This window comes from Dreissena polymorpha, chromosome 15 (genome assembly GCF_020536995.1).
Source record: "Dreissena polymorpha isolate Duluth1 chromosome 15, UMN_Dpol_1.0, whole genome shotgun sequence".
NCBI lineage: Eukaryota > Metazoa > Mollusca > Bivalvia > Myida > Dreissenidae > Dreissena > Dreissena polymorpha.
Window position 1 is genome coordinate 37,984,162 of NC_068369.1, and position 27,945 is coordinate 38,012,106.

Here is a 27,945-nt window from a genome sequence, read left to right on the forward strand (position 1 = left end):
TTAAACACGTCGCTTCACAAATTAAAGAAATTTTATTTTATCGGAGAGAAGGGTGATGCTTTATGGCTTCTTGACAGGAAGCGGCTTTCCTTTGATGACGTCAAACTGTCAATTCACACAGGTTGCCAATTCTCGCTCTACTTTAAAAATGACTCGATCTTTTGTTTACACGTTCAGTTGTAAAAAAAACACCTGCTTACATGAAAACTTTGAATAAAATTATGAAAAAAAACAACAAGGGAAATGTTGCGGCAAACTGTGGTTATATTAATTGGTGAGTATCAGTTAAAAGAGGAAATTTTTTGTGTCGTATTTCAACAAGTTTTCTATACAACAACAACAACAACTTTAACCATTTCTGCGGGGATCGATCTTAGTAGAATGTCATCATTATTTTTCATGGACGACCTCATAAGTCGAGACTGTAAATTCTATCAAATTTTTTAGGAAAAAAATCTCGACTTATGACTGCATTTTTACCGTACTCAATGGAAAAACATATTTACTCACAATGGGGTGGTGAATACTATTTTAGTTTTGGCACTTCTAATTCAAGAGGAGTATGTATTTTATTTAATAAATGTTTAACAAACATGTCTTTTAAAGTGCATACACAAGAAAAAGATACCAAAGGAAATTTATTAATTCTAGACTTAACAATAGATCACCATAGATTGACTCTGTGCACTCTTTATGGACCTAACAATGATACTCCTTTGTTCTATAGTAAACTTTTCAATATAATAGAGACCATAGGAAACGATTCATATGTATTATGTGGAGACTTCAATTTTGTATGTGATGTGAATATTAATTATGCCAACTATAAAACTTTTAATAATAATAAGAAGTCAAGGGAATTATTATCTTCTGTTATCAGTGATAAAAATCTCAAATCTATGAAAAAAGCCCTGGATCAGATGGTTTCACTGCAGAATTTTTTTAAGTCTTTTGGAAAGATGTAGGTCATTTTATAGTTCGAAGCCTTTATTATGGTTTTACCTCTGGAACCATGCCAGTTACTCAAAAACAAGGTATAATCACATGTATACCTAAAGATAATAAACCCAGACATTTTCTAAAAACCTACGGCCACTAACGCTTTTAAATGTCGTTTACAAGCTTGCATCTGGGACTATTGCAAATAGACTAAAAACTGTCCTTGACACTCTTATTTCTAAAGATCAGACAGGATTTATTAAAGGTAGATATATTGGTGAGAATACCAGACTATTATATGACATTATGAAATATACAGAAGATAATAATATCCCTGGACTCTTGATGACCATTGACTTTGAAAAGGCATTTGATACCCTTGAGTTTGATTTTATAGAAAAAACATTAGATTATTTTAATTTTGGTACGTTAAAAAATGGATTTCCCTTTTCCTACATCATACCTTAACGGCAATTCAAATCAATGGGTTTTTATCAGAATTTATTACAATGGAAAGAGGCTGCCGACAAGGAGACCCAATAAGTTTTTTATATTTTTATTCTCTGTGCTGAAATTTTGGCAATTAAAATAAGAAATTGTAATGCAATTAAAGGGATAGTGATACAAAATATTGAATATAAAATATCTCAGTTTGCAGATGATACATCTCTATTTCTAGATGGCACCGATGTCTCCCTAAATGCTACCCTTGATCTGTTTAATAACTTTGCCATTTGCTCTGGATTAAAAATTAATTATGACAAAACAAATCTTATATGGATTGGTTCCAAAAAGTTCAGCATACAATCAATAAAAACTAAATATAAACTAGTATGGGGCACATCTAACTTTAAAGTTTTAGGAATATTATTTGATGTTGACTTAAAGAAATTGATAGACATAAACTTCTCCAGTATACTTGAAAAGCTGCACAATATTATAAATTTTTGGAAAAGGAGAACTTAAACACCCCTAGGAAAGATAACTGTTGTTAAAACACTTCTACTTCCCTTTTTTACACATCTGTTTATAGCTCTTCCTAGCCCAGGAGAAAAAGTATTAAAACAGATAAATAGCCTGTTTTCAAATTTTGTATGGGATGGGCCAGCAAAAATTCAACATTCTATTGCTGTTAAATCATATGATAATGGAGGAGTGGCAATAACTGATATATATGCTTTGAAAAAACAATGAAAATGACATGGTTAAGGAAAATTGTATCAAGCAATGGAAAATGTTTTCAACTGGTGTATTCTATGTTTGATGTGAAGAAAATATTCAATTTAGGAAAATGTTACATAGAACAAATTATGATAGTTTTAACAAATTGTTTTTAGATGTCCTTACTTTCTATATTGAGTATATTAATAAACAAAATATCAGTCAGTGTGAAGACATCCTTGATATGCCTTTATTTTACAATATCAGTCAGTGTGAAGACATCCTTGATATGCCTTTATTTTACAATATGAGTCAGTGTGAAGACATCCTTGATATGCCTTTATTTTACAATATGAGTCAGTGTGAAGACATCCTTGATATGCCTTTATTTTACAATATCAGTCAGTGTGAAGACATCCTTGATATGCCTTTATTTTACAATATCAGTCAGTGTGAAGACATCCTTGATATGCCTTTATTTTACAATATGAGTCAGTGTGAAGACATCCTTGATATGCCTTTATTTTACAATATGAGTCAGTGTGAAGACATCCTTGATATGCCTTTATTTTACAACATCAGTCAGTGTGAAGACATCCTTGATATGCCTTTATTTTACAACATCAGTCAGTGTGAAGACATCCTTGATATGCCTTTATTTTACAATATCAGTCAGTGTGAAGACATCCTTGATATGCCTTTATTTTACAATATCAGTCAGTGTGAAGACATCCTTGATATGCCTTTATTTTACAATATGAGTCAGTGTGAAGACATCCTTGATATGCCTTTATTTTACAATATGAGTCAGTGTGAAGACATCCTTGATATGCCTTTATTTTACAACATCAGTCAGTGTGAAGACATCCTTGATATGCCTTTATTTTACAATATCAGTCAGTGTGAAGACATCCTTGATATGCCTTTATTTTACAACATCAGTCAGTGTGAAGACATCCTTGATATGCCTTTATTTTACAACATCAGTCAGTGTGAAGACATCCTTGATATGCCTTTATTTTACAATATCAGTCAGTGTGAAGACATCCTTGATATGCCTTTATTTTACAATATCAGTCAGTGTGAAGACATCCTTGATATGCCTTTATTTTACAACATCAGTCAGTGTGAAGACATCCTTGATATGCCTTTATTTTACAATATCAGTCAGTGTGAAGACATCCTTGATATGCCTTTATTTTACAATATGAGTCAGTGTGAAGACATCCTTGATATGCCTTTATTTTACAATATGAGTCAGTGTGAAGACATCCTTGATATGCCTTTATTTTACAATATTAGTCAGTGTGAAGACATCCTTGATATGCCTTTATTTTACAACATCAGTCAGTGTGAAGACATCCTTGATATGCCTTTATTTTACAATATCAGTCAGTGTGAAGACATCCTTGATATGCCTTTATTTTACAACATCAGTCAGTGTGAAGACATCCTTGATATGCCTTTATTTTACAACATCAGTCAGTGTGAAGACATCCTTGATATGCCTTTATTTTACAATATCAGTCAGTGTGAAGACATCCTTGATATGCCTTTATTTTACAATATCAGTCAGTGTGAAGACATCCTTGATATGCCTTTATTTTACAACCACAATTTCAAGATAGGTATGCATCTTATATATAATAAAAATATGTATGACAGGGGAATAAGATATGTAAAGGACATAGTATGCACTTCTGAAGAATTTTTAAAACAATCTGAATTAGAAAATCTGATTGGTGCTAAAATGAACATCTTATTTTATGAAGGCTTAATCAGAACTGTGAAGGCATTTTTCAAATTATCAGGATTTTCAGTTATAAGAAAGCCCAGTATACAATGTGCATTATTATCGTTTTACTTAAATAACATAGTATTGGGTCATAATAAAAATAAACTTGTTTATAAATGCTTTAGCTATAATACAAATGTACCCACTTGCCATTCAAAATGGAATACCCTTTTTAATAACATTGAATGGTCAAAAGTGCATACACTTACTTTTACTATATCTAGAGACACATACACTCAGTGGTTCCAGACAAGAATGTTACACAGAATTTTAGGCACCAAATCTTTGCTATATAAAATGAATATTGTTAATGACAATTTATGTTGCTTTTGTAAAGAAAATGAAGAAACCATGTTACACATATTCTGGGACTGTATTTTTACCAAGAGAATTGTTAATTATGTTTTAGAATTTTTATGATTGCATGATGTGCAAAAATATACAGAGATTTCCTGTCAAACAATGCTATTTGGGAGTACAAGCAATAACATGACTGATATTAATATCCTTATCCTAGAAATTAAAAAGTATATATTTGAATGCAAGAGAAAGAATTTACTTTCTTCAATAAGAGGGCTAAACAATAACCTTTGCTTAGCATGGGAAACTCAAGCTAAAACAAAATATCAAGAAAAGGAACTACTAAACTGGGCAGTTGTAAAGCTATTAGTAGATCAATAATAATCTAGCCATTATTTGTATGTTTTGCTTTAAATGTTTAATACCATGACTGTTTGTTTAAACTATATATTTTTCTGTCCAAACTATCATAACATGGCATTTTTGTATGTTTCTGTGTGTGCTTGTGTGTGTGTATGTTAGTATCTATATAATGTTATGCATAGATTTTATTTACCTCTATTATAGCAATACCCGTTGTTTTTTATATCAAGCAAGAAGAATTGTTAAAGGGACTCTATTATATACTAACAAATTGAAATGTAAATTAACAACTCTTATTGTAATGAATTGAGGTGAAATAAAGTTTACCGTATAAAAAAAATTGATATGGGGGCATAATGGGAAATGCCAATTACAATGTACCAAATTGTAGTGGAAAACAATGAAAAAAAGACTTGCTGGCCGAATCTATGAGAAAGCACCCAGTTGCTTTTATTCTAATCACAGTCTGAACTTGTTCACGTAAGGGGAGAAGTTGTGTGGCGGCCCGGTTAGCTCAGTCGGGAGAGCACTCGCCCTGTAAGCGAGGTGTCCCGGGTTCGAGTCCCGGACTGGTCGCACAATTTTCTCACCCTGTGACATTCTCAAACTCTGCAATGCAGTTTGTTGAATTCAGTTTGATTGTGTTTGTTGCAAAATCTTTCAGGTGCGTGATTGGATTTATAAGAATTTATCATTTTCCCCAAGTTTCTTTGTCATTTATAATAGTCTTATTTATAAGACGCGCAAAGAATTTAGAGATACTTTTTATATGGGCTAAATTCTTTGGATCCAAATATTACCCATAAGAAAAGTAGCTTAATATTTGAGAGCGTCAAAAATTTGGACTACATTTATAAATGCCAAGCAAGTATGGTTGCACATTTTACTTTGGCTTATCTCCCTTTTGGAGCAACCAGTATTGATGTTGCCATAATTGCCTAAACAATTCAATTGAGTTACCTCCCATTTTCTGTTGTCCATTTTTCTAGGGAGGCATGTACATATTACAACTATTCGACAACTATGCTGCCAGTTACTCACTTCTTGTCATCGGCCTTGTGGAGTCCCTGGCATTGGCCTGGGTTTATGGTGAGTACAGGGTCGAGGTTCACAAAACCCCTTAGGCCAAAAAAAAGGTTCGTTTGGGGTCTCCTTGGGGGAAAAAACAGGGTCGGTAGGTAAGGATTTTTATAGTAGTGGGGGACATATTGTTTTTGCCCTGTCTGTTGGTTGGTTGGTTTGTTGGTTGGTTGGTTGGTCTGTTGGTTGGTTTGCGCCATCTTTAACATTTGCAATAATTTTTGCAATATTGAAGATAGCAACTTGATATTTGGCATGCATATGTATCTCATGGAGCAGCACATTTTGAGTGGTGAAAGGTCAAGGTCAAGGTCATCCTTCAAGGTCAAAGGTCAAATATATGGGTCAAAATCGCTCATTTAATGTACACTTTTGCAGTATTTCAATATTCAAGATTGCAACTTGATATTTGGCATGCATGTGTATCTCATGGAGCTGCACATTTTGAGTGGTGAAAGGTCAAGGTTATCCTTCAAGGTCAGAGGTCAAAATTATGTGGACAAAATCGCTCATTTTATAAGTACTTTTGCAATATTGAAGATAGCAACTTGATATTTGGCATGCATGTGTATCTCATGGAGCTGCACATTTTGAGTGGCGAAAGGTCAAGGTCATCCTTCAAGGTCAAATATATGGGTCAAAATTGCTCATGTAATGTCACTTCTGCAATATTGAAGCTAGCAATTTTATATTTGAAATGCATGTGTATCTCATGGAGCTGCACATTTTGAGTGGTGAAGGGTCAAGGTCATCCTTCAAGGTCAAACGTCATATAGGGGGACATTGTGTTTCACAAACACATCTTGTTTTTTTATTTTTTTGTCTTTCGGGTACTTGAATGGAAGGCTACTAAAGCTTATAATAAGAAATACAAGTATATATATGCTTTGTTTGCTTGATATTACATCTTATATGAACAAAAATGAACGAATTTTGTATTTATTTATTTTTTATTTTATTTTTTGGTGACCCCAATAATTAGTTGAGGGTCAGCGCCAATTCGAAAGACTTGGTCAGGAGACCCCAAATGGACCTTTTTTTTAAATTAAAGATGTGCTTATGTGAAATTGTGAAATTCACTTTTCACTTTAAAGCCACACACCTTGACATGAAATACATGTTAATTTATACATAAAGATGCAATTTGAAAGTGTGCAAACTTGTCATTATATCTAAAGCCTAGTAAGCAAATAATTTATTATTTTGTTTTAATTTTAAAACTGAAAGTAGGATTTCTATTCGCATACGTAATTTCGACAAACGCGATTACTTTTTAGTTTTAAAGCGCAAAATAGACGGATTTCTACCTTGTAACCACCAGATATATTCTAATTGGCATTGATAAAATTAAATATATAGCCTAGTTAGCAAGTAATTTATTATTTTTCAAACGGTACCGCTTTTTAAACTGAAAGTAGGATTAATCTAGACTTATACGTCCATTTCGACAAACGCGATTGTTTTTAAGTTTTAAAGCGCAAAAAGATGGATTTCTATCCTGTAACTACCAGATATATTCTAAATGGCATATATAAAATATGTTTCTTATTTATACTTAAATTTACGATGAAATGTGGTTCATGTTAAGGTGAGTGGCTTTAAGAAATCTAATGTTTTCTGCAAAGTTTGAAACACAATATTCACTTTTTAAAAATAATATCTGCAGGTAAGAATAACATTACATAGAGATAGCCACAGAAATAAACCAATTAATAAATTAAAGAAAGGTATCTAAGTTTTCCTAAAGAAAGCTTTGTAAATATTTGGTTGCACTTGTGTAATGTTTACTCTGCCGAAACTTCTGTTTACTCTGCCGAAACTTCCCACTTCTCTGATAGCTAGTGCAATTTTTGACACAAAAAAGGTTGTAATCTTACTAGTAAATTGTTTTATCAGATTCCAGATTACTATTCTTTTTAGCTCACTTTTGAACAATGTGCTCATGCTGAGCTATGGGATCGCCCTTTGTCTGCCATTTGAAATCCTTCGTCAATATTAGCCTTGTTAACACTATAGAAGCCAGATTTATTCAATCCTAGCAAGTGCATCTCTTGGGACTGAACACAAAACTCTTGTAACTCCTATGGGGGACATCATTGATTCTTTATTATTGTGTTCTATTGATGGGCCTTTTTGCTAAAATTAAATCCTAAATTCAGCTTGTTAGTTTCAACATGTGCACCAAACAGAATATGTTTGAAACAGAAATTAATTAGCCTAAATGAGCACTTCACACTTATTCGAAATTAAAAAACTTTTTCCATTTTTACCAAACCTTTCACTGTTCACTGAAACAATTTTATCATGTTAACTTAAATGCATTGAATGCCTAAGACTTATTGAATGGCTCTTGAGTCTATTTCCTTCGTAGAACCAATTCTTTGTTTCTCTGTGGATGATCTAAAGAAGGCCCCCACAGTGGGGATTGAGTCTGTTACCTCTCTGTCACTAGGCAGACACCATATCCATTATACCACAGCAACCTGTCACTAGGCAGACACCATATCCAATATACCACAGCAACCTGTCACTAGGCAGACACCGTATCCATTATACCACAGCAACCTGTCACTAGGCAGACACCATATCCAATATACCACAGCAACCTGTCACTAGGCAGACACCATATCCATTATACCACAGCAACCTGTCACTAGGCAGACACCATATCCATTATACCATGGCGACCTTGAACCTGTTACCTCTTTATCACTAGGCAGGCGCCATATCCATTATACCACAGCAACCTGTCACTAGGCAGACGCCATATCCATTATACCATGGCGACCTTGAAACCTGTTACCTCGATGTCACTAGGCAGACGCCATATCCATTATACCATGGCGACCTTGAACCTGTTACCTCTATGTCACTAGGCAGACGCCATATCCATTATACCATGGCGACCTTGAACCTGTTACCTCTATGTCACTAGGCAGACGCCATATCCATTATACCACAGCAACCTGTCACTAGGCAGACGCCATATCCATTTTACCACAGCAACCTGTCACTAGGCAGACACCATATCCATTATACCACAGCAACCTGTCACTAGGCAGACACCATATCCATTATACCATGGCGACCTTGAGCCTGTTACCTCTATGTCACTAGGCAGCCGCCATAGCCATTATACCACGGCAACCTGTCACTAGGCAGACACCATTTCATTATACCACAGCAACCTGTCACTAGGCAGACACCATATCCATTATACCACAGCAACCTGTCACTAGGCAGACACTGTATCCAATATACCACAGCAACCTGTCACTAGGCAGACACCATATCCATTATACCACAGCAACCTGTCACTAGGCAGACGCCATATCCATTATACCACAGCAACCTGTAACTAGGCAGCCGCCATAGCCATTATACCACAGCAACCTGTCACTAGGCAGGCACCATATCCATTATACCACAGCAACCTGTCACTAGGCAGACGCCATATCCATTATACCACGGCGACCATTAATTACAACTTCGTATGCCGAAACGTGGAATTGACATGTAGTAAACCTCACATGGGACCATGCTGGGTACCATTATTTACGAGGCCTGGTTTTTCTTACAGGTGCTGACCGGTTCCTGGGAGACATAGAATCCATGCTCGGTTACCGGCCTCATGTCATATGGGCCTGGAGCTGGCGGCTCATAGCACCTGCTGCACTTACAGTGGGTATTTTCTGTGTTTGTAGAACCTGGGGTTACTTTAAGCCATTTCGGGAATGGGGCTGTGGCCCTTTGGATTGCGAAAAACTGGGTCGTTTTTTACTCAAAATGGGAAATTGGCGGTGTTGTTTTTGTAAATAACAAATGCTTAACAATTTTAGATAAAAATGATTAAATTACTTTTATTTCTATATTTACTTTGGTTCAACTTAAAGAGCTTAATAAGGAATGGAACTTAATTGAACTGAATGATAAATGTTGTGTATTTGACGGTGTCCCAGAATTCTCTTCTACATCTCTGCATACATTGCTGTGTATTTGAAGGTGTCCCAGAATTCTCTACTTCATCTCTACATACATTGCTGTGTATTTGAAGGTGTCCCAGAATTCTCTACTTCATCTCTACATACATTGCTGTGTATTTGACGGTGTCCCAGAATTCTCTACTACATCTCTGCATACATTTCTGTGTATTTGATGGTGTCCCAGAATTCTCTACTACATCTCTGCATACATTGCTGTGTATTTGACGGTGTCCCAGAATTCTCTACTACATCTCTGCATACATTGCTGTGTATTTGATGGTGTCCCAGAATTCTCTACTACATCTCTACATACATTGCTGTGTATTTGACGGTGTCCCAGAATTCTCTACTACATCTCTACATACATTGCTGTGTATTTGATGGTGTCCCAGAATTCTCTACTACATCTCTGCATACATTGCTGTGTATTTGATGGTGTCCCAGAATTCTCTACTACATCTCTACATACATTGCTGTGTATTTGATGGTGTCCCAGAATTCTTAACTACATCTCTGCATACATTGCTGTGTATTTGATGATGTCCCAGAATTCTCGACTACATCTCTACATACATTGCTGTGTATTTGACGGTGTCCCAGAATTCTCTACTCCATCTCTACATTCATTGCTGTGTATTTGACGGTGTCCCAGAATTCTCGACTACATCTCTACATACATTGCTGTGTATTTGACGGTGTCCCAGAATTCTCAACTACATCTCTGCATACATTGCTGTGTATTTGATGGTGTCCCAGAATTCTCAACTACATCTCTACATACATTGCTGTGTATTTGACGGTGTCCCAGAATTCTCTACTTCATCTCTACATGCATTGCTGTGTATTTGACGGTGTCCCAGAATTCTCTTCTGCATCTATACATACATTGCTGTGTATTTGACGGTGTCCCAGAATTCTCAACTACATCTCTGCATACATTGCTGTGTATTTGATGGTTAACATTACTGTGTATTTGATGGTGTCCCAGAATTCTCAACTACATCTCTACATACATTGCTGTGTATTTGACGGTGTCCCAGAATTCACTACTACATCTCTACATACATTGCTGTGTATTTGACGGTGTCCCAGAATTCTCTTCTGCATCTATACATACATTGCTGTGTATTTGACGGTGTCCCAGAATTCTCAGCTACATCTCTGCATACATTGCTGTGTATTTGATGGTTTACATTACTGTGTATTTGATGGTGTCCCAGAATTCTCAACTACATCTCTACATACATTGCTGTGTATTTGACGGTGTCCCAGAATTCTCTACTACATCTCCACATACATTGCTGTGTATTTGACGGTGTCCCCTAATTCTCTACTACATCTCTGAATACATTGCTGTGTATTTGATGGTGTCCCAGAATTCTCTAATACATATACTTTACCTTTATTACATCTCTACTTTATCTCTACTATATCTCTGCAGTTCATCCTGATCTTCACCTGGGTGGACTTCAAGCCGACTACGTACCAGAACGAGGTGTTCCCAGGCTGGGCGGACGGGATGGGATGGGTAATCTCCCTTAGCTCTATCATGGCCATACCCGTAGTGATGGTCTATCAGATATACGTGCAGCGCAAGAACAGCAGATCTACTATCATAGAGGTATAGTTATACATTGCTTTAATTACAACCTCTCAGGAAGGTTTAATATTGGAGTCGGTTTTTGGTTGTTATGGAGTACCTCTGTCAGGTTTTGGTTGTTATGGAGTAACTCTGTCAGGTTTTGGTTTTTGGTTGTTATGGAGTCACTCTGTCAGGTTTTGGTTGTTATGGAGTCACTGTGTCCAGTTTTGGTTGTTATGGAGTCACTCTGTCAGTTTTTAGTTATTATAAAGTCACTCTGTCAGTTTTGGGTTATTATGGAGTCACTTTGTCAGGTTTTGGTTGTTATGGAGTCACTCTGTCAGGTTTTGGTTGTTATGGAATCACTCTATCAAGTTATTGTTGTTATGGAGTCACTCTGTCAGGTTTTGGTTGTTATGGAGTTACTCTGTGCAGTTTTGGTTGATATGGAGTAACTCTGTCAAGTTTTGGTTGTTATGGAGTAACTCTGTCAGGTTTTGGTTATTATGGAGTAACTCTGTCAGGTTTTGGTTATTATGGAGTCACTCTGTCAGTTTTTGGTTATTATGGAGTCACTCTGTTAGGTTTTGGTTGTTATGGAGTCAATCTGTCAGTTTTGGGTTGTTATGGAGTAACTCTTACAGGTTTTGTTTGTTATGGAGTAACTCTGTCCGGTTAAGGTTGTTATGGAGTCACCTTGATAGATTTTGGTTGTTAAGGAGTCAATCTGTCAGTTTTGGTTTGTTATGGAGTAACTCTGACAGGTTTTGTTTGTTACGGAGTCACTCTGTCAGGTTTAGGTTGTTATGGAGTCACTCTGTCAGTTTTTGGTTATAATGGAGTCACTCTGTCGGGTTTTGGTTGTTATGGAGTCAATCTGTAAGGTTTTGGTAGTAATGAACTCACTCTGTCAGGCTTTGGTTATTAAGGTCTCACTCTGTCAGTTTTTGGTTATTATGGAGTTACTCAGTCAGGTTTTGGTTGTTATGGAGTCTCTCTGTAAGGTTTTGGTTGTTATGGAGTCACTCTGTAAGGTTTTGGTTATTATGGAGTCACTCTGTTAGATTTTGGTTGTTATGGAGTCAATCTGTCAGTTTTGGGTTGTTATGGAGTAACTCTTACAGGTTTTGTTTGTTATGGAGTAACTCTGTCAGGTTAAGGTTGTTATGGAGTCACTCTGTCAGTTATTGGTTGTTAAGGAGTCAATCTGTCAGTTTTGGTTTGTTATGGAGTAACTCTGACAGGTTTTGTTTGTTATGGAGTCACTCTGTCAGGTTTAGGTTGTTATGGAGTCACTCTGTCAGTTTTTGGTTATAATGGAGTCACTCTGTCAGGTTTTAGTTGTTATAGAGTCAATCAGTAAGGTTTTGGTTGTTATGAACTCACTTTGTCAGGTTTTGGTTGTTATGGTCTCACTCTGTCAGTTTTGGGTTATTATGGAGTCACTTTGTCAGGTTTGGTTATTATGGAGTCACTCTGTAAGGTTTTGGTTGTTATGGAGTCACTTTGTCAGGTTTTGGTTGATATAGAGTCACTCTGTCAGTTTGTAAGATGGTAGGTGGGTCCCTTGGTCTGCGTAGCAAACTACTTTCACATATCTCAAATGATTCATTAAAACCTTAAAATAGTTGCCTTGCTCTTGGAAAATGGGACCTAATGCACGTATTTAAAGTGTTACAGATTATAATGAAGAGTTTGCACTGGCTATTCAGGAAAGACACTTTTCACCAAAACTGGATTTATGATTTAAAGAGACTTCCTTAAAACGAAAAATTCCATAAAAGCTGAAAGTTTTGTCCCTGGTTAGCCTGTGCTGACTGCACATTCTTGACTTTCACAACTTTTTACGCACATGTCTTAAGCTTGATTTTCCCAGAACGGGGCTCAATTGACGCTTAAAAAAGTCCTGGTGAAGTAATGCAGATATGCAAGTCACTTTTTTATGTCCAAAAACCCTCACATTTGTGACTTATCTGTCATGAAATATTGCTAACAAAGCTGTGCAAAATTAGTTAGGTAATTGTGTCGATTTATAGTGTTTGTTTTAGTAGAACAGTGGCTATTACAATTATTGAGGTAAACTTTTTCATGTGTTCAATTATAGCTCAACTGAGCACAATGTGCTCATTGTGATCTTTTGTGATCGCCTTTTTTGTCCATCGTGCATTGTGCGGCGTGCGGGGTCAACATTTGCCTTGTTAACTCTCTAGAGGCCACATTTACTGTCCGATCTTTATGAAATTTGGTCAGAAGATTTGTCTCAATGATGTCTTGAACGACTTAGAAAATGGTCACAGTTGCTTGAAAAACATGGCTGCCAGGGGGCGGGGCATTTTTCCTTATATGGCTATAGTAAAACCTAATGTTAACACTCTAGTTTATGTACTTACCCAGACTGTTGATGCTGCAAGACAGTTCATAGAAAGTTTGTACCACAATCTACAAAATGTAGGTTTTGGATTTGTGTTCTGTATAAGAGGAACAGGCGTTAAATGAATTTTGAAGTAAACATCAATTGATTTTAACCCTTTCCCACTCAGAAGCAAAGTGAAAATGGCTATGTGCAAACAGAATAAAACCAGAACAGCCTGCGAGTAACTCGCAGTCTGTTCAGGTTTTATGCTGTTTGCTGCTCATCAATATCTAAGGGTTGGAAATTTAGTTTCAAGATTAACAAGCGATGTGTTTGTGAAACACTATGTCCCTGTATATTTGACCTTTGACCTTGAAGGATAACCTTGACCATTTACCACTCAAAATGTGCAGCTCTATGAGATACACATGCATGCCAAACAACAAGTTGCTATCTCTTATATTGCAAAAGTGTACATTAAATAAGCGATTTTGACCCATATATTCGACCTTGACCTATCACCACTTAAAATATGCAGCTCCATGAGATACACTTGCATGCTTAATATGAAGTTGCTATCTTCAATATTGCAAAAGTTATGGCAAATGTTAAAGTTTAACGCAAACACACAAACAAACACACAAACAAACCAACAGACAGGGCAAAAACAATATTCCCCCCACTATAGTGGTGGGGGACATAAAAATGGAATTTAGTAAGAAAAGTGGTAAAGGGTTAAAATACGTGTCTAAGTGGTAAAGAGTTAAAATATGTAACTAAGTGGTAATGGGTTTTAAAAAACGTATCTAAAAGATAAAGGGTTTAAAATACGTATCTAAATGATAAAGGGTTAAAATATGTATCTAAGTGGTAAAGGGTTAAAATATGTATTTAAGTGGTATAGGGTTAAAATATGTATCTAAGTGGTATAGGGTTAAAATACGTATCTAAGTGGTAAAGGGTTAAAATATGTATCTAAGTGGTATAGGGTTAAAATATGTATCTAAGTGGTAAAAGGTTAATGTGTATGTCCTAGAGGAAAGATGCTTCAAAAAAGTTCTAAGTAGCTTCGACCAATCTTAGTAAATTGGTAAGAGTGCTGAAACACTAAGTTATTTGTATCCAAATTACTCACAAAATGCTAGTTTCAGTTCAGGTAAGTTTCAAAACCCCTTTTTAAGATTCATAATGATCAATAAAGGCTTCAGGCATATGCGTAAAGTGTCATCCAGATTAGCTTGTGCAGTCCACACAGGCTAATCAGCGATGACACTTTCGGATATTATGGATTTTTTTCTTTCCAACAAAAATCCTTCATGTGGAAATTGTAGTCCATGATTAGCCTGTGTCAACTGCACAGGCTTTTCTGGGACAACACTTTACGCACATGCATTAAGCCCAGTTTTCCCAAAGCAAGGGTCAATATGAAGCACTAAAACATGTTTTTGATAATGTTGTGTCCACCCTAACTTTGTGTTGTAATTTTTATCACCAAATGTTGCTTCACATTTTACCAGAGTATAAAGTTCCTTACCAAGCCTACGCCAGACTGGGGCCCTAACAAGAAGGAGCACCGCGCCGAGCGTGCCGCCTTGGACAAGCTACCCCCGGACTCACTTGAGAGCACCGTGCCCCTCACCGGTGTCGGGAGAACAGAGGAGGTGAACGGTGGCACGGAGACGGCAGAGGTTTGAATGAAACCAGAATCTTTGAGTCTGGATATATGTAGAGATGCATGGAGCTACCTGAATTAAGATCACAGCGGATAATAAGAATAATATTATCCTGTCGGTAAATGTATGTCATCTCAGATTAGTCTGTGAAGTCTGCTCATGTTTATCTAGAATGCCTAGACTTTAATTTTGTTAAGAAGTGACTTACTATAAACGAAAATAATTAAATGACAACAGAAAGTGTTGTCCCTGATTAGCTCGTGCAACTTTATGTGTTGTCCCTGATGAGCTCGTGCTACTTTACGGGTTGTCCCTGATTAGCTGTGCAACTTTACGGGTTGTCCCTGATTAGCCTGTGCAACTTAACGGGTTGTCCCTGATTAGCTGTGCAACTTTACGGGTTGTCCCTGATTAGCTGTGCAACTTTACGGGTTGTCCCTGATTAGCTGTGCAACTTTACGGGTTGTCCCTGATTAGCTGTGCAACTTTACGGGTTGTCCCTGATTAGCTGTGCAACTTTACGGGTTGTCCCTGATTAGCTGTGCAACTTTACGTGTTGTCCCTGATTAGCTGTGCAACTTTACGTGTTGTCCCTGATTAGCTGTGCAACTTTACGGGTTGTCCCTGATTAGCTGTGCAACTTTACGGGTTGTCCCTGATTAGCTGTGCAACTTTACGGGTTGTCCCTGATTAGCTGTGCAACTTTACGGGTTGTCCCTGATTAGCTGTGCAACTTTACGGGTTGTCCCTGATTAGCTGTGCAACTTTACGGGTTGTCCCTGATTAGCTGTGCAACTTTACGGGTTGTCCCTGATTAGCTGTGCAACTTTACGGGTTGTCCCTGATTAGCTGTGCAACTTTACGGGTTGTCCCTGATTAGCTGTGCAACTTTACGGGTTGTCCCTGATTAGCTGTGCAAACTTTACGGGTTGTCCCTGATTAGCTGTGCAACTTTACGGGTTGTCCCTGATTAGCTGTGCAACTTTACGGGTTGTCCCTGATTAGCTGTGCAACTTTACGGGTTGTCCCTGATTAGCTGTGCAACTTTACGGGCTAATCTGGGAAGACACTTCATGCACATACATAAAAATCTGTTGGCCGAGAGCGAGTGCCATATGGATCAGGGATTTTTGTTGCTTTTATTTGTTACAGCCTGTGCCATTTGAATTGGGAAAATTAGCACGATAAACCATGAAATTGGGAAAAATAGAGCGATAAACCATGATATTGAAAAAAAATTAAGCATTATAAATATGATTATAAGTAACAGAATTAATATTGTTTTCAAGTGCATATTAAGGAGGTTTTCTAGCCATTTTGGGAAAAGGAGTGTGGTCGAATTGGTATTTATTTTAAATCAATAATTTGGGAATTATTTATTGTCAAAAAGGACTATATATATACATTTACATATGTATTTTGTCGGATGTTTAAAAAAGAAAGTTGAGACCTAGAGTTAAGAATTCATAATTAAGTCATAAGACTTCTTTCTTTAAAAAAATAATATTGTTTTTAAATTTGGCTTTTTGGGGGAAATATTGGTCAGATTTTTTGGGGAAAAAATGGAATTTTGCGATTGGGAAGCAGCCAAAAATCAGCGGTAATTTTGAGCAAAAAAATCACTGTGAGTGTATAGGATCTGATGAAAATTTATAACACGACTATACAAGTGCGAATCTCTGAATAGAATCCATTAATGGAATATGAATGGATGCATGTGGTTTTAATCCTTTACCACTAAGATACGTATTTTGACGCATTTGTAGTTCCTTTGAAAGTTAAATTTTGCTTAAAGACCTTTCTTACTAGGTTTAAGTTTTTAAGGCTTCATCTCCAAACCTTAGATACTGATGAGCAGCAAACAGCATAAAACCTGAGCAGACTGCGAGTTACTCGCAGGCTGTTCTTGTTTTATGCTGTTTGCACTTAGCCATTTTGACTTGCTTCTGAGGGGGAAAGGGTTAACAAGAAAACGGAGGTTTAAATCTCATGGAGTGGACTATCAATGAAGTATAAGGATGTATGTTTTTTTTATGTGAGACCAAAAATGTTGACTATGAACGAAATTAGGCCATAAATGATTGTATTGATTGTTGTTGAAACTACAAATAAAACCTTTGAAGTTTTGCAACATGGTAGTCATTGTATGGATCCAGTGATGTTGGTTTTAGTGTTGCTGATATTATATGAAATGTATCCATTTTACATGATGTTGTTAGCTTTTTTAAAATACTTATTTACATGCCTGTTTTGTTTGAAAACATAGATCTCTGGAAGAATCTCTTTTACAAAAACTCTAGTTTAGTCATTATGCTAAAGTGATGTTGGTGTTTGTTGTTACTGCTTTTGAGCACTTGATAAGTACCAATAATATAATATTGTCTTAAACCCTTTCCCACTCATAAACAAAATGAAAAAAGGCTATGTGCAAACAGCATAAACCTGGACAGCCTGCAAGTTACTCGCAGTCTGTTCAGGTTTTATGCTGTTTGCTGCTCATCAGTATCTAAGGTTTGCACATAGCCATTTTCGCCTTGCTTCTGAGTAGGAAAGGCTTAAACGATTTATCTTTTATCACTTTATTATTTTGCTAGTTTTAATGTACTTGATTAGGTGGAGTCTAGTGAAATACATAATGGAATAATCCACTAGATAACTGATCTGTATTAAATCTAGTGAAAAACTTGCAGAACAAAAGCGAGAATGGATTCAGGAGATAATTTAAGCAAGTTGTATATGGAGATAACAAGAATCGAATCAATGTTGATGATTTTGACTTAATCTGTGATACATAAATGGCAGCAGGAATTTACAGAAAATGTGAACAAAGTAATTTATATTCATGATGTTTTTTGTGTTCTTTAAATATTTATTGTTAGTTTTATATTTTTATATTTAATTTTAAATAATTAAAGAAAACAAGACTGTTCATTAAAAAATATAAAAATTTAGAAAATAAAGAACAACTGGATTTTGTTAATTTTACATTTTTGATTCCAATACTGTACTTGACAATTAATGTTCTTTGTGTCAAATTTGACAAGTGTACTTTTAGCCCGTTGTTTTCTGCTTCTATCCATTTTGGCAAGCATCTCCAGACATTAAGGTTTTGTGGAGACAAGATAGCTTTTGGAAAATGACATAATGTCCTGTGTGCCGTGTAACTTTTAGTCTTTTGACATCATATGCTTGAGAAAACTTATAGTATAATAATAATATTAAGGACATGCAAAATCACATAGAGCAACGTAGGAAATAGCTGTTTCAATAAATTGTGACATCCGCTGTCCTTGTTCCCTTTTATGTAATACATTTTTTCTTTTGCATGGGCTTTAGAGTGTAAAATGATCCCTTTACTGTTCAGCAATCTTGGGCTTTCTAGCTCGACTACTATATGTGAAATATGACTATATTACCTTGACCTTATTGAATATGAACAATTTCCCCATGATGGCTTACGTTATACTGTCAATCACTCGAATAGTCGAGCGCACTGTCCTCTGACAGCTCTTGTTTAAGTAATTCCTGTATATTGCCGTATGCATTTGTTAGTTTAATTACACTCAATAATAGAATATATTACAGTATAACCATTAATTGATTATAATATTTCAATAGTCATTTGATTTACATATGCATGCATAAATTTGCATATAAAATGCATTGTCTGTTCTTTTTGGATTTGTTATAAGTAATGTTTGGTAATTCATATTGCATACAAGTTATTATGCCCCCCTTCGAAGAAGAGGGGGTATATCGCTTTGCTCATGTCGGTCGGTCCGTCCACCAGGTGGTTGTCAGACGATAACTCAAGAACGCTTGGGCCTAGGATCATGAAACTTCATAGGTACATTGATCATGACTCGCAGATGACCCCTATTGATTTTGAGGTCACTAGGTCAAAGGTCAAGGTCACAGTGACAAAAAACATATTCACACAATGGCTCTCACTACAACGGAGAGCCCATATGGGGGGCATGCATGTTTTACAAACAGCCCTTGTTGTTATAATTAGGTTACATTTTCACACACAGCAAAGTGAGTTCTCACCACAGTTTTCCCAATTTAGTTTTTTAATTATTTGACATTGAATATGAATGCTGATTTTTTGTTGTATTTTTAATGTGAAAAACAGAACAATGTGCCGTAATAAATTGTGACAACTGCTGTCCTAGTTTCTCTTCAGTGTTCTACTTGCACATTACCTCCAGACCATATTACATCAAAACAGCATACAACTACTTTTGCAAGTTTTTTTTCTGCTTAAAAAAGGCCATCAAATGGACCTGATCCCAAAGCAAAATTATTTTTTAAAATCCCAATTTCCAAAAAAAAAAAGTATTTCTTAATTATCTTATAAAGTATATGACAACTAGAGTTTGTCACAGACGTGACAAATACCCCCACATGCCGCATTGACACAGAATATTTTGCATGTTGTCTTCACAAAAAACACGGGACACCATACTGAATGTTAAACAAGAGCACCGCCTTGCGGGTGCAGACTGCTCATCTATTTTTCTTTTTTAAAGGTGAAAGGACCTATCTCAATTTCAATCACAAAGGAGGGAGAGGTGGAGTGGAGAGGGTGTAAACTGTTGGGGTGTGGTCCATTATCTTCCAAAAATGCAAAAAAAAAGAAAAAAAACTTATTTAAAAAAAAAAAATAGGGGGGGGGGGATGGGGCGGGGTATAGTGTGAAGGTGTGGTGGTCATTTATTAGATAATCTTAAAAAAAAAATGGGGGGGGGGGGGCGGGAGGATGGTTTGGGTGGAGGCTTTTGTGGTATGTCAGTTAAGAGTTGTTTTGTCAAAGTATCAATTTAATCTAATCATAAATAAAGAAGTTATGGCAATTTTAGCAAAATTTAATAATTTGACCTTGAGTCAAGGTCATTCAAAGGTCAAGGTAAAATTCAACTACAGTACCTTCATGATAACATGAAATTTTTTGAAATTTGAAAGCAATAGCCTTGAAACTTTAGAAGTAAAGTGGATCTTAACACAAAATTTAACCATATATTCAAAGTTACTAAGTCAAAAAAGGGCCATAAGTCCGTAAAAATTACAACCAGAGTTATGCAACTTGTCCTTTACTATCCCCTTATGATAGTTTGCGAGTGTTCCAAGTATGAAAGCAATATCTATGATACTTATGGGTAAAGTGGACCAAAACACAAAACTTGACCAAATTTTCAATTTTCTAAGTATAAAGGGCCCATAATTCCGTCAAAATGCTAGTCAGAGTTACATAACTTTGCCTGCACAGTCCCTTTATGATAGTAAGTGTTGCAAGTATGAACGCAATAGCTTTTATAATTTAGGAATAAAGTGGACCTAAACACGAAACTTAACCAAAATTTTCAATTTTTAAATTTTCTAAGTATAAAAAGGGCACATAATTCTGTCAAATGCCAGTCAAAGTTACATAACTTTGCCTGCAAAGTCCCCTTATGATAGATAGTAAGTGTTGCAAGTATGAAAGCATTAGCTTTGATACTTGAGGAATAAAACGAACCTAAACACAAAACTTAACCAAAATTTTCAATTTTCTAAGTATAAAAAGGGCACATAATTCTGTCAAAATGCACGCCAGAGTTGTCTAACTTTGCCTGCCCAGTCCCCTCATGATAGTAAGTAAGTTTGATACTTTATGAGAAAAGTGGACCTAAACGCAAAACTAAACCGGACAACGACGCCAAGGTAATGACAATAGCTCAATTTTTTTTTCAAAAAATAGATGAGCTAAAAATGCACTGTGACCCCATGACCTAGTTTTTGACCCGGCATGACATTGGAACTTGACCTAGACATCATCTAGATACAACATCTGACCAAGTTTGGTGAAGATCAGATGAGAACAACTTGAATTAAAGAGCGGACACCATGGTGTATGTGTTGAAACATACTAAGTGACCCTGTGACCTAGTTTTTGATCTGGCATGGCCCATGTTTGAACTTGGCCTTAAGATCATCTAGATAAAACTTCTGACCAAGTTTGGTGAAGATCAGATGAAAACTACTTGAACTAGAGCTTTGTCACAGACTTGACGAATACCCCACATGCCACATAATATTTTGCATGTCGTCTTCACAAAAAACAGCGGACACCATGCTCAATTTTTAAAACGCACTAAGTGACCCCTTGACCTAGTTTTTTACCCAGAAAGGCCCATGTTCTAACTATTCCTAGAGATCATTTAGATAAAACTTGTGACCAAGTTTGGTGAGGATTGGATGAAAACTACTTGAATTAGAGAGCGGACAACATGGTGTGGTTTAAAACGCACAAAGATACCCTGTGACCTAGTTTTTGACCCGGCATGACCCATATTCAAACTTTATCTAGACATCATCTAGATACAACTTCTGACCAATTTTGGTGAAGATTGTATGAAAACTTCTTGAATTAGAGAGCGGACAACATTGTGAGGTTTAAAACACACTAAGTAACCTCGTGACCTTGTTTTTGACCCAGCATGACCCATATTCAAACTTGCCATAGACATTATCAAGCTACAACTTCTGACCAATTTTGGTGAAGATAGAATAAAAACTACTTGAATTAGAGAGCGGACAACATGGTGAGGTTTAAAACACACTAAATGACCCCGTGACCTAGTTTTTGACCCGGCATTATCATCTAGTTACAACTTCTGACCAAGTGTGGTTAAGATCGGATTTAAACTACTTGAAAAAGAGAGCGAACACGATGCTAAATATGTAAAACGTACTAAGTGACCCTGTGACCTTGTTTTTGATCTGGCATGGCCCATGTTTGAACTTGGCCTTCAGATCATCTAGATAAAACTTCTGACCAAGTTTGGTGAAGATCGGATGAAAACTACTTGAATAAGAGAGAGAACACCATGCTTAATGTTAAAAAACGCACTTAGTGACCCCGTGACCTAGTTTTTGACCCGGCAAGGCCCATGTTCGAACTTGGCCTTAAGATCATCTAGATACAACTTCTGACCAAGTTTGGTGAAGTGGTATGAAAACTACTTGAATTAGAGAGCGGACACTTAATACGGACCGACAGACAGATCGACAGACCGATCGACCGACAAGTGCACTCCTAAATACCCCCCTAAACTTCGTTTGTGGGTGTATAATTAGAGAGCAGACACCATGCTGAATGTTAAAACACGCACTAAGTGACCCTGTGACCTAGTTTTTGATCTGGCATGACCCATATTCGAACTTGACCTAGACCCTATGACCTAGTTTTTTACCCGGCATGACATTCGAACATGACCTAGACATCATCTAGATACAACATCTGACCAAGTTTGGTGAAGATCAGATGAAAACAACTTGAATTAGAGAGTGGACACTAAATACAGACAGACAGACCGACTGACTGACAAGTTCACTCCTATATACCCCCCTAAACTTTGTTTGTGGGGGTATAATAATTTATATGATTTTTTCCCAAAATGGCTAAAAAATCCATGAACTGGATCCATTACATTTGTACTAGAAAGGATCAGTTTGTAAAACAATTAACCTTCAAAAAAGAACAGGCAGTCGTTGTTACCGAGCCAGAAATATCACCAACCACAATGGGGATTGAACCCGCGACCTCCTGGTTCCAAATCAGGCAGACACTACCATGTCATAATAAAGATAGCTCATATAGCAGGGCAGTTCTCCTTATTCCAAACACTACTACATCAACAATCTGCTTATAACATGTTTTGTATCATAGATTTATAGAACAAAAAGCTTTAGGACAATTAAACATGCATGAAATTTGGACGTGAAGCTTTTTTTTAATAGAACATAATCTGAATGCTTAAATAAAATTATTGACATGTCCATAATGCCAAATCAGCTCTCGTGGAAAGCACTTAAAAAATAAATGCTGTGTAAAAGTTAATTTTTAATGTGTACATGCAATTCTTACAAATATATTTTGGAATTATATTTGTACTGCGTCTGTTGAACATTTGAAACTTAAAATATAATTGTATATTGCTCTCGTATTGAAAATGTGTCAAATGAAACATTACAAGGACTTGATTTGTTGTGAACTGTTTACCCAAGTATTCTATCAAATTCTCCATTAAAATTGGAAAATTGTTCTTTGAAAACCATGGCAGCCAGGGATGGGACATTCATCCTTCCATGACTATAGTGAACCTTGTTGAACAATCTAGGTATCACTATTTTTTTCCTTTTTCATAATGAATTTTGCTCAGAACATTTATTTTATTGATACCTGTTGAACAAAACAACCTTTTATTCTGCTAAAAATATTGTTAATGTCTGGGTAGAGATAGCAGTACAGCTTAAAACGAAAAGGGGTGAGTTGACAGTTTTCCTTATATGGCCTTTGACAGAAATAACCAGTTCAGAACAGTAAAGTTTATTGTTTTCTTCAGCGATCCCCTTCCAGCCATTGTCCCTCTTGTAATGTTTATGCTGAAATTTTGTCCAGGGAATATCCCAACTAATATTAGGTATCAAGATGACCCTTTGATGTTTGAATTGCTGAGAAACCAGTTATTAAACACAGAACTGCAAATGCCCACTGACATATAAGCATGCATATTTTAGGAATTATGGTGACAGTTCAAGTTTGAAATGTGTTATTTTGTAATAAATACAACAATATTGATTCATGTTATTTAATATATGAATAATAAACATAACTATCAAGAACATAGCAATACAATCAAGAACTTAGCAACAACAAAACCAAAAAATATGTTCTGTTAAAACATTTCATGCATCTTAACTTATAATCTAATCTACCAAAACAAAGGAGGAAGAAAATCCTTAGGAATGCATCATCACTTCAAAGGGATGCATATTTGCAACTGTAAAGGGATCTAATAAATGTAGGTCTACTAGTAGTAAAATGTTTTATTAAAGTTAAGTGTAAACTATCAATAACCATTAATTATGTCAATAGATTGGAGAATATTTTAAGTGCTAGTAGTGTTTTGTATTAAAAACTTGAATAATAAGCAATCACAATCACTTTATAAAGTCAGTATATTTGAAGACATTTTAAAATATATGAAAATGGTAACATCTAATTAGGTGGATAGAACAAAAACACAAAACAAGGCAAAATTGAATTCCATGTATTTTTTAATAATTCATAGGTACTTAATATTTGATATGCAATATATTAACTTATAAGATGGACTTGATATAATTGTACTTAAATGTTAAGGTAGTCTAAATGAATCGAATATAAATGCCTACATTGTTATATTACAGACAACTTTTAATTCACAACATGTGATATGTGAAAAGGTGAATGAATGTGACCCATGCCAAAAGTAGGTCAAAAGCTATAAAAACACAAGGTGCTGATATTCCATGATGCAAATAATATCAACAAAATTAAGGCATTTCATGTCGAAATCTTATATAGTCTCTGAGATATTACCCTAAATTGTTTGTGACTGACGATTTGACGGATGGATTGACGGACAACACCAAAACTACATCCCTCAGCCTTTGGTGGAGGACATAAAGCTTACTAGGGTTGTACAAGACACCGACTTAGTGTTGTTAAATTAACAAACTGCTTACTGTCCATTACTATGTGTAACATCAAAAATTTACTTGCAGACTATCCATTACTATGTGATACATCAAAAATTTACTTGCGTACTATCCATTTATACCATGTTTGACATCGACAAATGAAAACAAATTGTTTCAACTAAAGCAAGAGATGTGTTTGTCAGAAACACAATGCTCCCTATTGCGCCGCTTTGAAGCTTTGACTTTTGACCTTGAAGGATGACCTTTCACCACTCATAATGTGCAGCTCCACGAGAAGTAAGTAAGAGATTGAATGGAGAAATGATTTTTATTTTGACCTTGACCTTTCACTACTCAAAATGTGCAGCTCCACGAGATACACATGCATGCCAAATATCATGTTGCTATCTTCAATAGTGAAAAAGTTATGGCCAATGTTTAAGTTTTCGGACGGACGAAATATTTGACATTTTACCTCGAAGGATGACCTTGACCTTCACCTTTCACCACTCAAAATGTTCAGCTCCAGGAGATACACATGCATGCCAAATATCAAGTTGCTATCTTCAATATTGAAAAAGTTATGGCCAATGTTAAAGTTTTCGGACGGACGGACAGACGCCATATATTAGATATTTGACCTTGAAGGATGACCTTGACTTTCACCTTTCACCACTCAAAATGTGCAGCTCCATGAGATGCACATGCATGCCAAATATCAAGTTGCTATGTGAAATACTAGAATTGAAAAAGTTATGACCATTAAAGTCACTATCACGCTAACCAATACATACGGCTACTGTATTATGCTATATAAAAACATTCGACAACAAGTAGTACCATACGATGGTTAATTACAATAGGAAGACCCTAAAAAAAAGTAACATTGATGTAAAAACGTTATATTACAAGCATTCCGCAAGTTTTAAGCATCTAAATATCTAAATATCGTTCCACGATGTAATCTACTTTCGCTTTTGAGTCAGGATCGGATTCATTCGGGTTGCGTTCATTTGCATAATTTATACAAGCCATTTTCGCATTCGCTAAGTTCCATTTACCCAGAATTCATTTTGATTTCACAGAATGATTATTCATGCTTCCGACGCTTACTGTATCCAATCTCGTGTTCGCCCGTAAATGTTCGGATATTTCACGAGAGATATAAATGGAATTATTTGTGGCTACAAAAAAATAAAAACAAGCATTTTGTATCTCGTTAAATCAATTCAACCAGACAACATCTAACGTTGAAATTTTGCATTTTGCTAAAAGGAACATTGTTTTTTTTATGGGTTAGCTTTATTTAACGAAATATTCGATATTTTTTAGCGTGATTGTTACTTTAAAGTTTTCGGACGGACTGACATACTGACTATATGCCACCCTACTGGGGGTATACAAAAATACAACTAAAATCAGTAAAAGGAACAGGGACACAGTCCCATCAAATGGACAAAACACATTTCTAACAGATCATATTAAATAATTACGTTTGCATAACATGGTATAACCAATTGATGGAAACAACCTTAAACATTCCGTCAAGAAATGTACAACAATTCACTTCTTAACACCACAGAGAGTTTGAAACAATTCAGTGATACAAACATAAACATGATATAAATTATTATAATGGAACAAGAAGTTAGCACAGTGACATAAAATTGAACAACTTAATTTGAAGACCAGATATCAAGTCATTCTAAAAATGTACATCACAATACCTAAAAATAGATTTGTAAACAATTAATACAGACATTCCAGGGCTTTCCCTGACCCAACATTTCCTTTACCCAAAATTGATTTGCTAGGGCAATAATCTTGTCATTTTGGCTATTCCATGGGTTTTTATGAAGAAAATTGTGTAGACAACCTGATATTTCTTCAGCAAAATGTGTCAATGTGTAGCCATTGGCTTATTTAACAAATGGCAGAGTTAGTCCTGCTTATACGAAAGTTACTCAATTTTTCCCAATGGTCTTGTAGTGTACCCAGTTTTTTGGAAGGTATGTTCCAGACACAAAATTTAGTGACGGGAAGCACACCTGATTCTGCTGTGGGTTCCCGTCGGCGTCCGCGGTCTCCATGGTAACAATCTGTGTGGTTCCTGGCAGCCCCGTCTGACTCGTGAGGATAGGGATCTGGATCTGTGCCCCGCCACCACTGGAGGACACTTGCACCTGAAGGTTACAATGCACTAAACAGTGGGGTTTACATCATTTTTGGAATCGGACCAGGTCCCAATGGATTGGGAAAAATCGCGGAGTTTTGACTAAAATTGGGAAATTAGTTTTGTTAATTCACTAACAAATGCTTCAAAATTGATAATCAAAGTGTCTTCAATATTAAATTTACTATGGTTAAACTTATAGATCTTGATGGAAGATTCCGTATATGTTGAATTCTAAAAGAAGAAAAAAATGTGGACGCCTTCAATTGGGAATGGTTTGATCTCATTTCGAAAAAAATATATACTTTTCTATACCAGCCCAGAATTTTCACTCAAAAGACACTGCTAAATCATAGTGTTCATGTGTCTCTAATTGGTCAATTCCAAAGAAGTGCCTATTTCTAAAGAGTTTCTTGTTTCTTCTGCTCACAAGCTATTTGGCGATAGCACCCATGCTTTTTATCGTTATATCCTGTATCCTACATGTGTGTGCACTGATGGAGGACAAATCCATCTTTAAAATGATACTAGGCTTGCAAAATTGTATATATAGGACAGGCAAGAAAACAGAAAATTGCTTTAAAAGTTGGCAGTTTCATAATGGGACCCTATGGGAATTGGAATACGTGTAATCTTACCTGAATGGGCAGATGGGCCTGGTTGGGAGCAAACTGATTTAAGGCCTGACTCAAGTGGGCCAGATCAGTCGTTATGGACCCCGCCCCGGAGGTCTGAATCTGCACCATGGTAGGTGTGCCCTCTGCCAGCCTGGTGGCCAGGTACGTGGTACCGTCCCCTGGGTTGCCCCCGGTGATCTGTCTGAACTCCACAGACTGGGTCAGTTCGCTCATAGCCTGTGTAAGTAGGTCAGTAGCCTGTGCACTCTCCTGGGGTTGCTCAGTTCCCCCGTTGTAGTGCTCCACCATGAGTTCGTGATCATGCTCCATGGACCCGTCCTCCATCTTTGTCAGCATGATGGGGTTACGTTGGGCGTCGGGGCAAGTGCCTGCGTAAAAAATACGCCTCAGAAACAAGA

The 27,945-nt window shown here is 36.3% G+C and overlaps 2 protein-coding genes and 1 non-coding gene across 6 annotated transcripts in view; 2 read left to right on the forward strand and 1 right to left on the reverse strand.

Annotated features, from left to right (window-relative positions):
• The window catches only part of LOC127859828 (sodium- and chloride-dependent glycine transporter 2-like), a 69,516-nt gene extending 53,374 nt beyond the window's left edge, over positions 1-16,142 (forward strand). Inside the window, exons 11-14 of the mRNA XM_052397336.1 lie at positions 5,548-5,647; positions 9,219-9,319; positions 11,063-11,242; positions 15,074-16,142. Of these exons, the coding sequence (XP_052253296.1) occupies positions 5,548-5,647; positions 9,219-9,319; positions 11,063-11,242; positions 15,074-15,250 (558 nt within the window). The 3' untranslated portion in view covers positions 15,251-16,142. The remainder of the gene's footprint in view (positions 1-5,547; positions 5,648-9,218; positions 9,320-11,062; positions 11,243-15,073) is intronic.
• On the forward strand, positions 5,062-5,136 carry Trnat-ugu (transfer RNA threonine (anticodon UGU)). The gene has a single exon. It is a non-coding gene; the product is annotated as a tRNA-Thr (tRNA).
• A 7,704-nt stretch (positions 16,143-23,846) lies between the features above and the next one.
• The window catches only part of LOC127859926 (PR domain zinc finger protein 10-like), a 39,447-nt gene continuing 35,348 nt past the window's right edge, over positions 23,847-27,945 (reverse strand). For all 4 annotated transcript variants that reach the window (XM_052397557.1, XM_052397558.1, XM_052397556.1 and 1 more), the window contains exons 22-23: positions 27,548-27,915; positions 23,847-26,919 (exon numbers count right to left, since the gene is read on the reverse strand). In XM_052397557.1, coding sequence (XP_052253517.1) covers positions 26,701-26,919; positions 27,548-27,915 — 587 coding nt within the window. In that variant the 3' untranslated portion in view covers positions 23,847-26,700. The remainder of the gene's footprint in view (positions 26,920-27,547; positions 27,916-27,945) is intronic.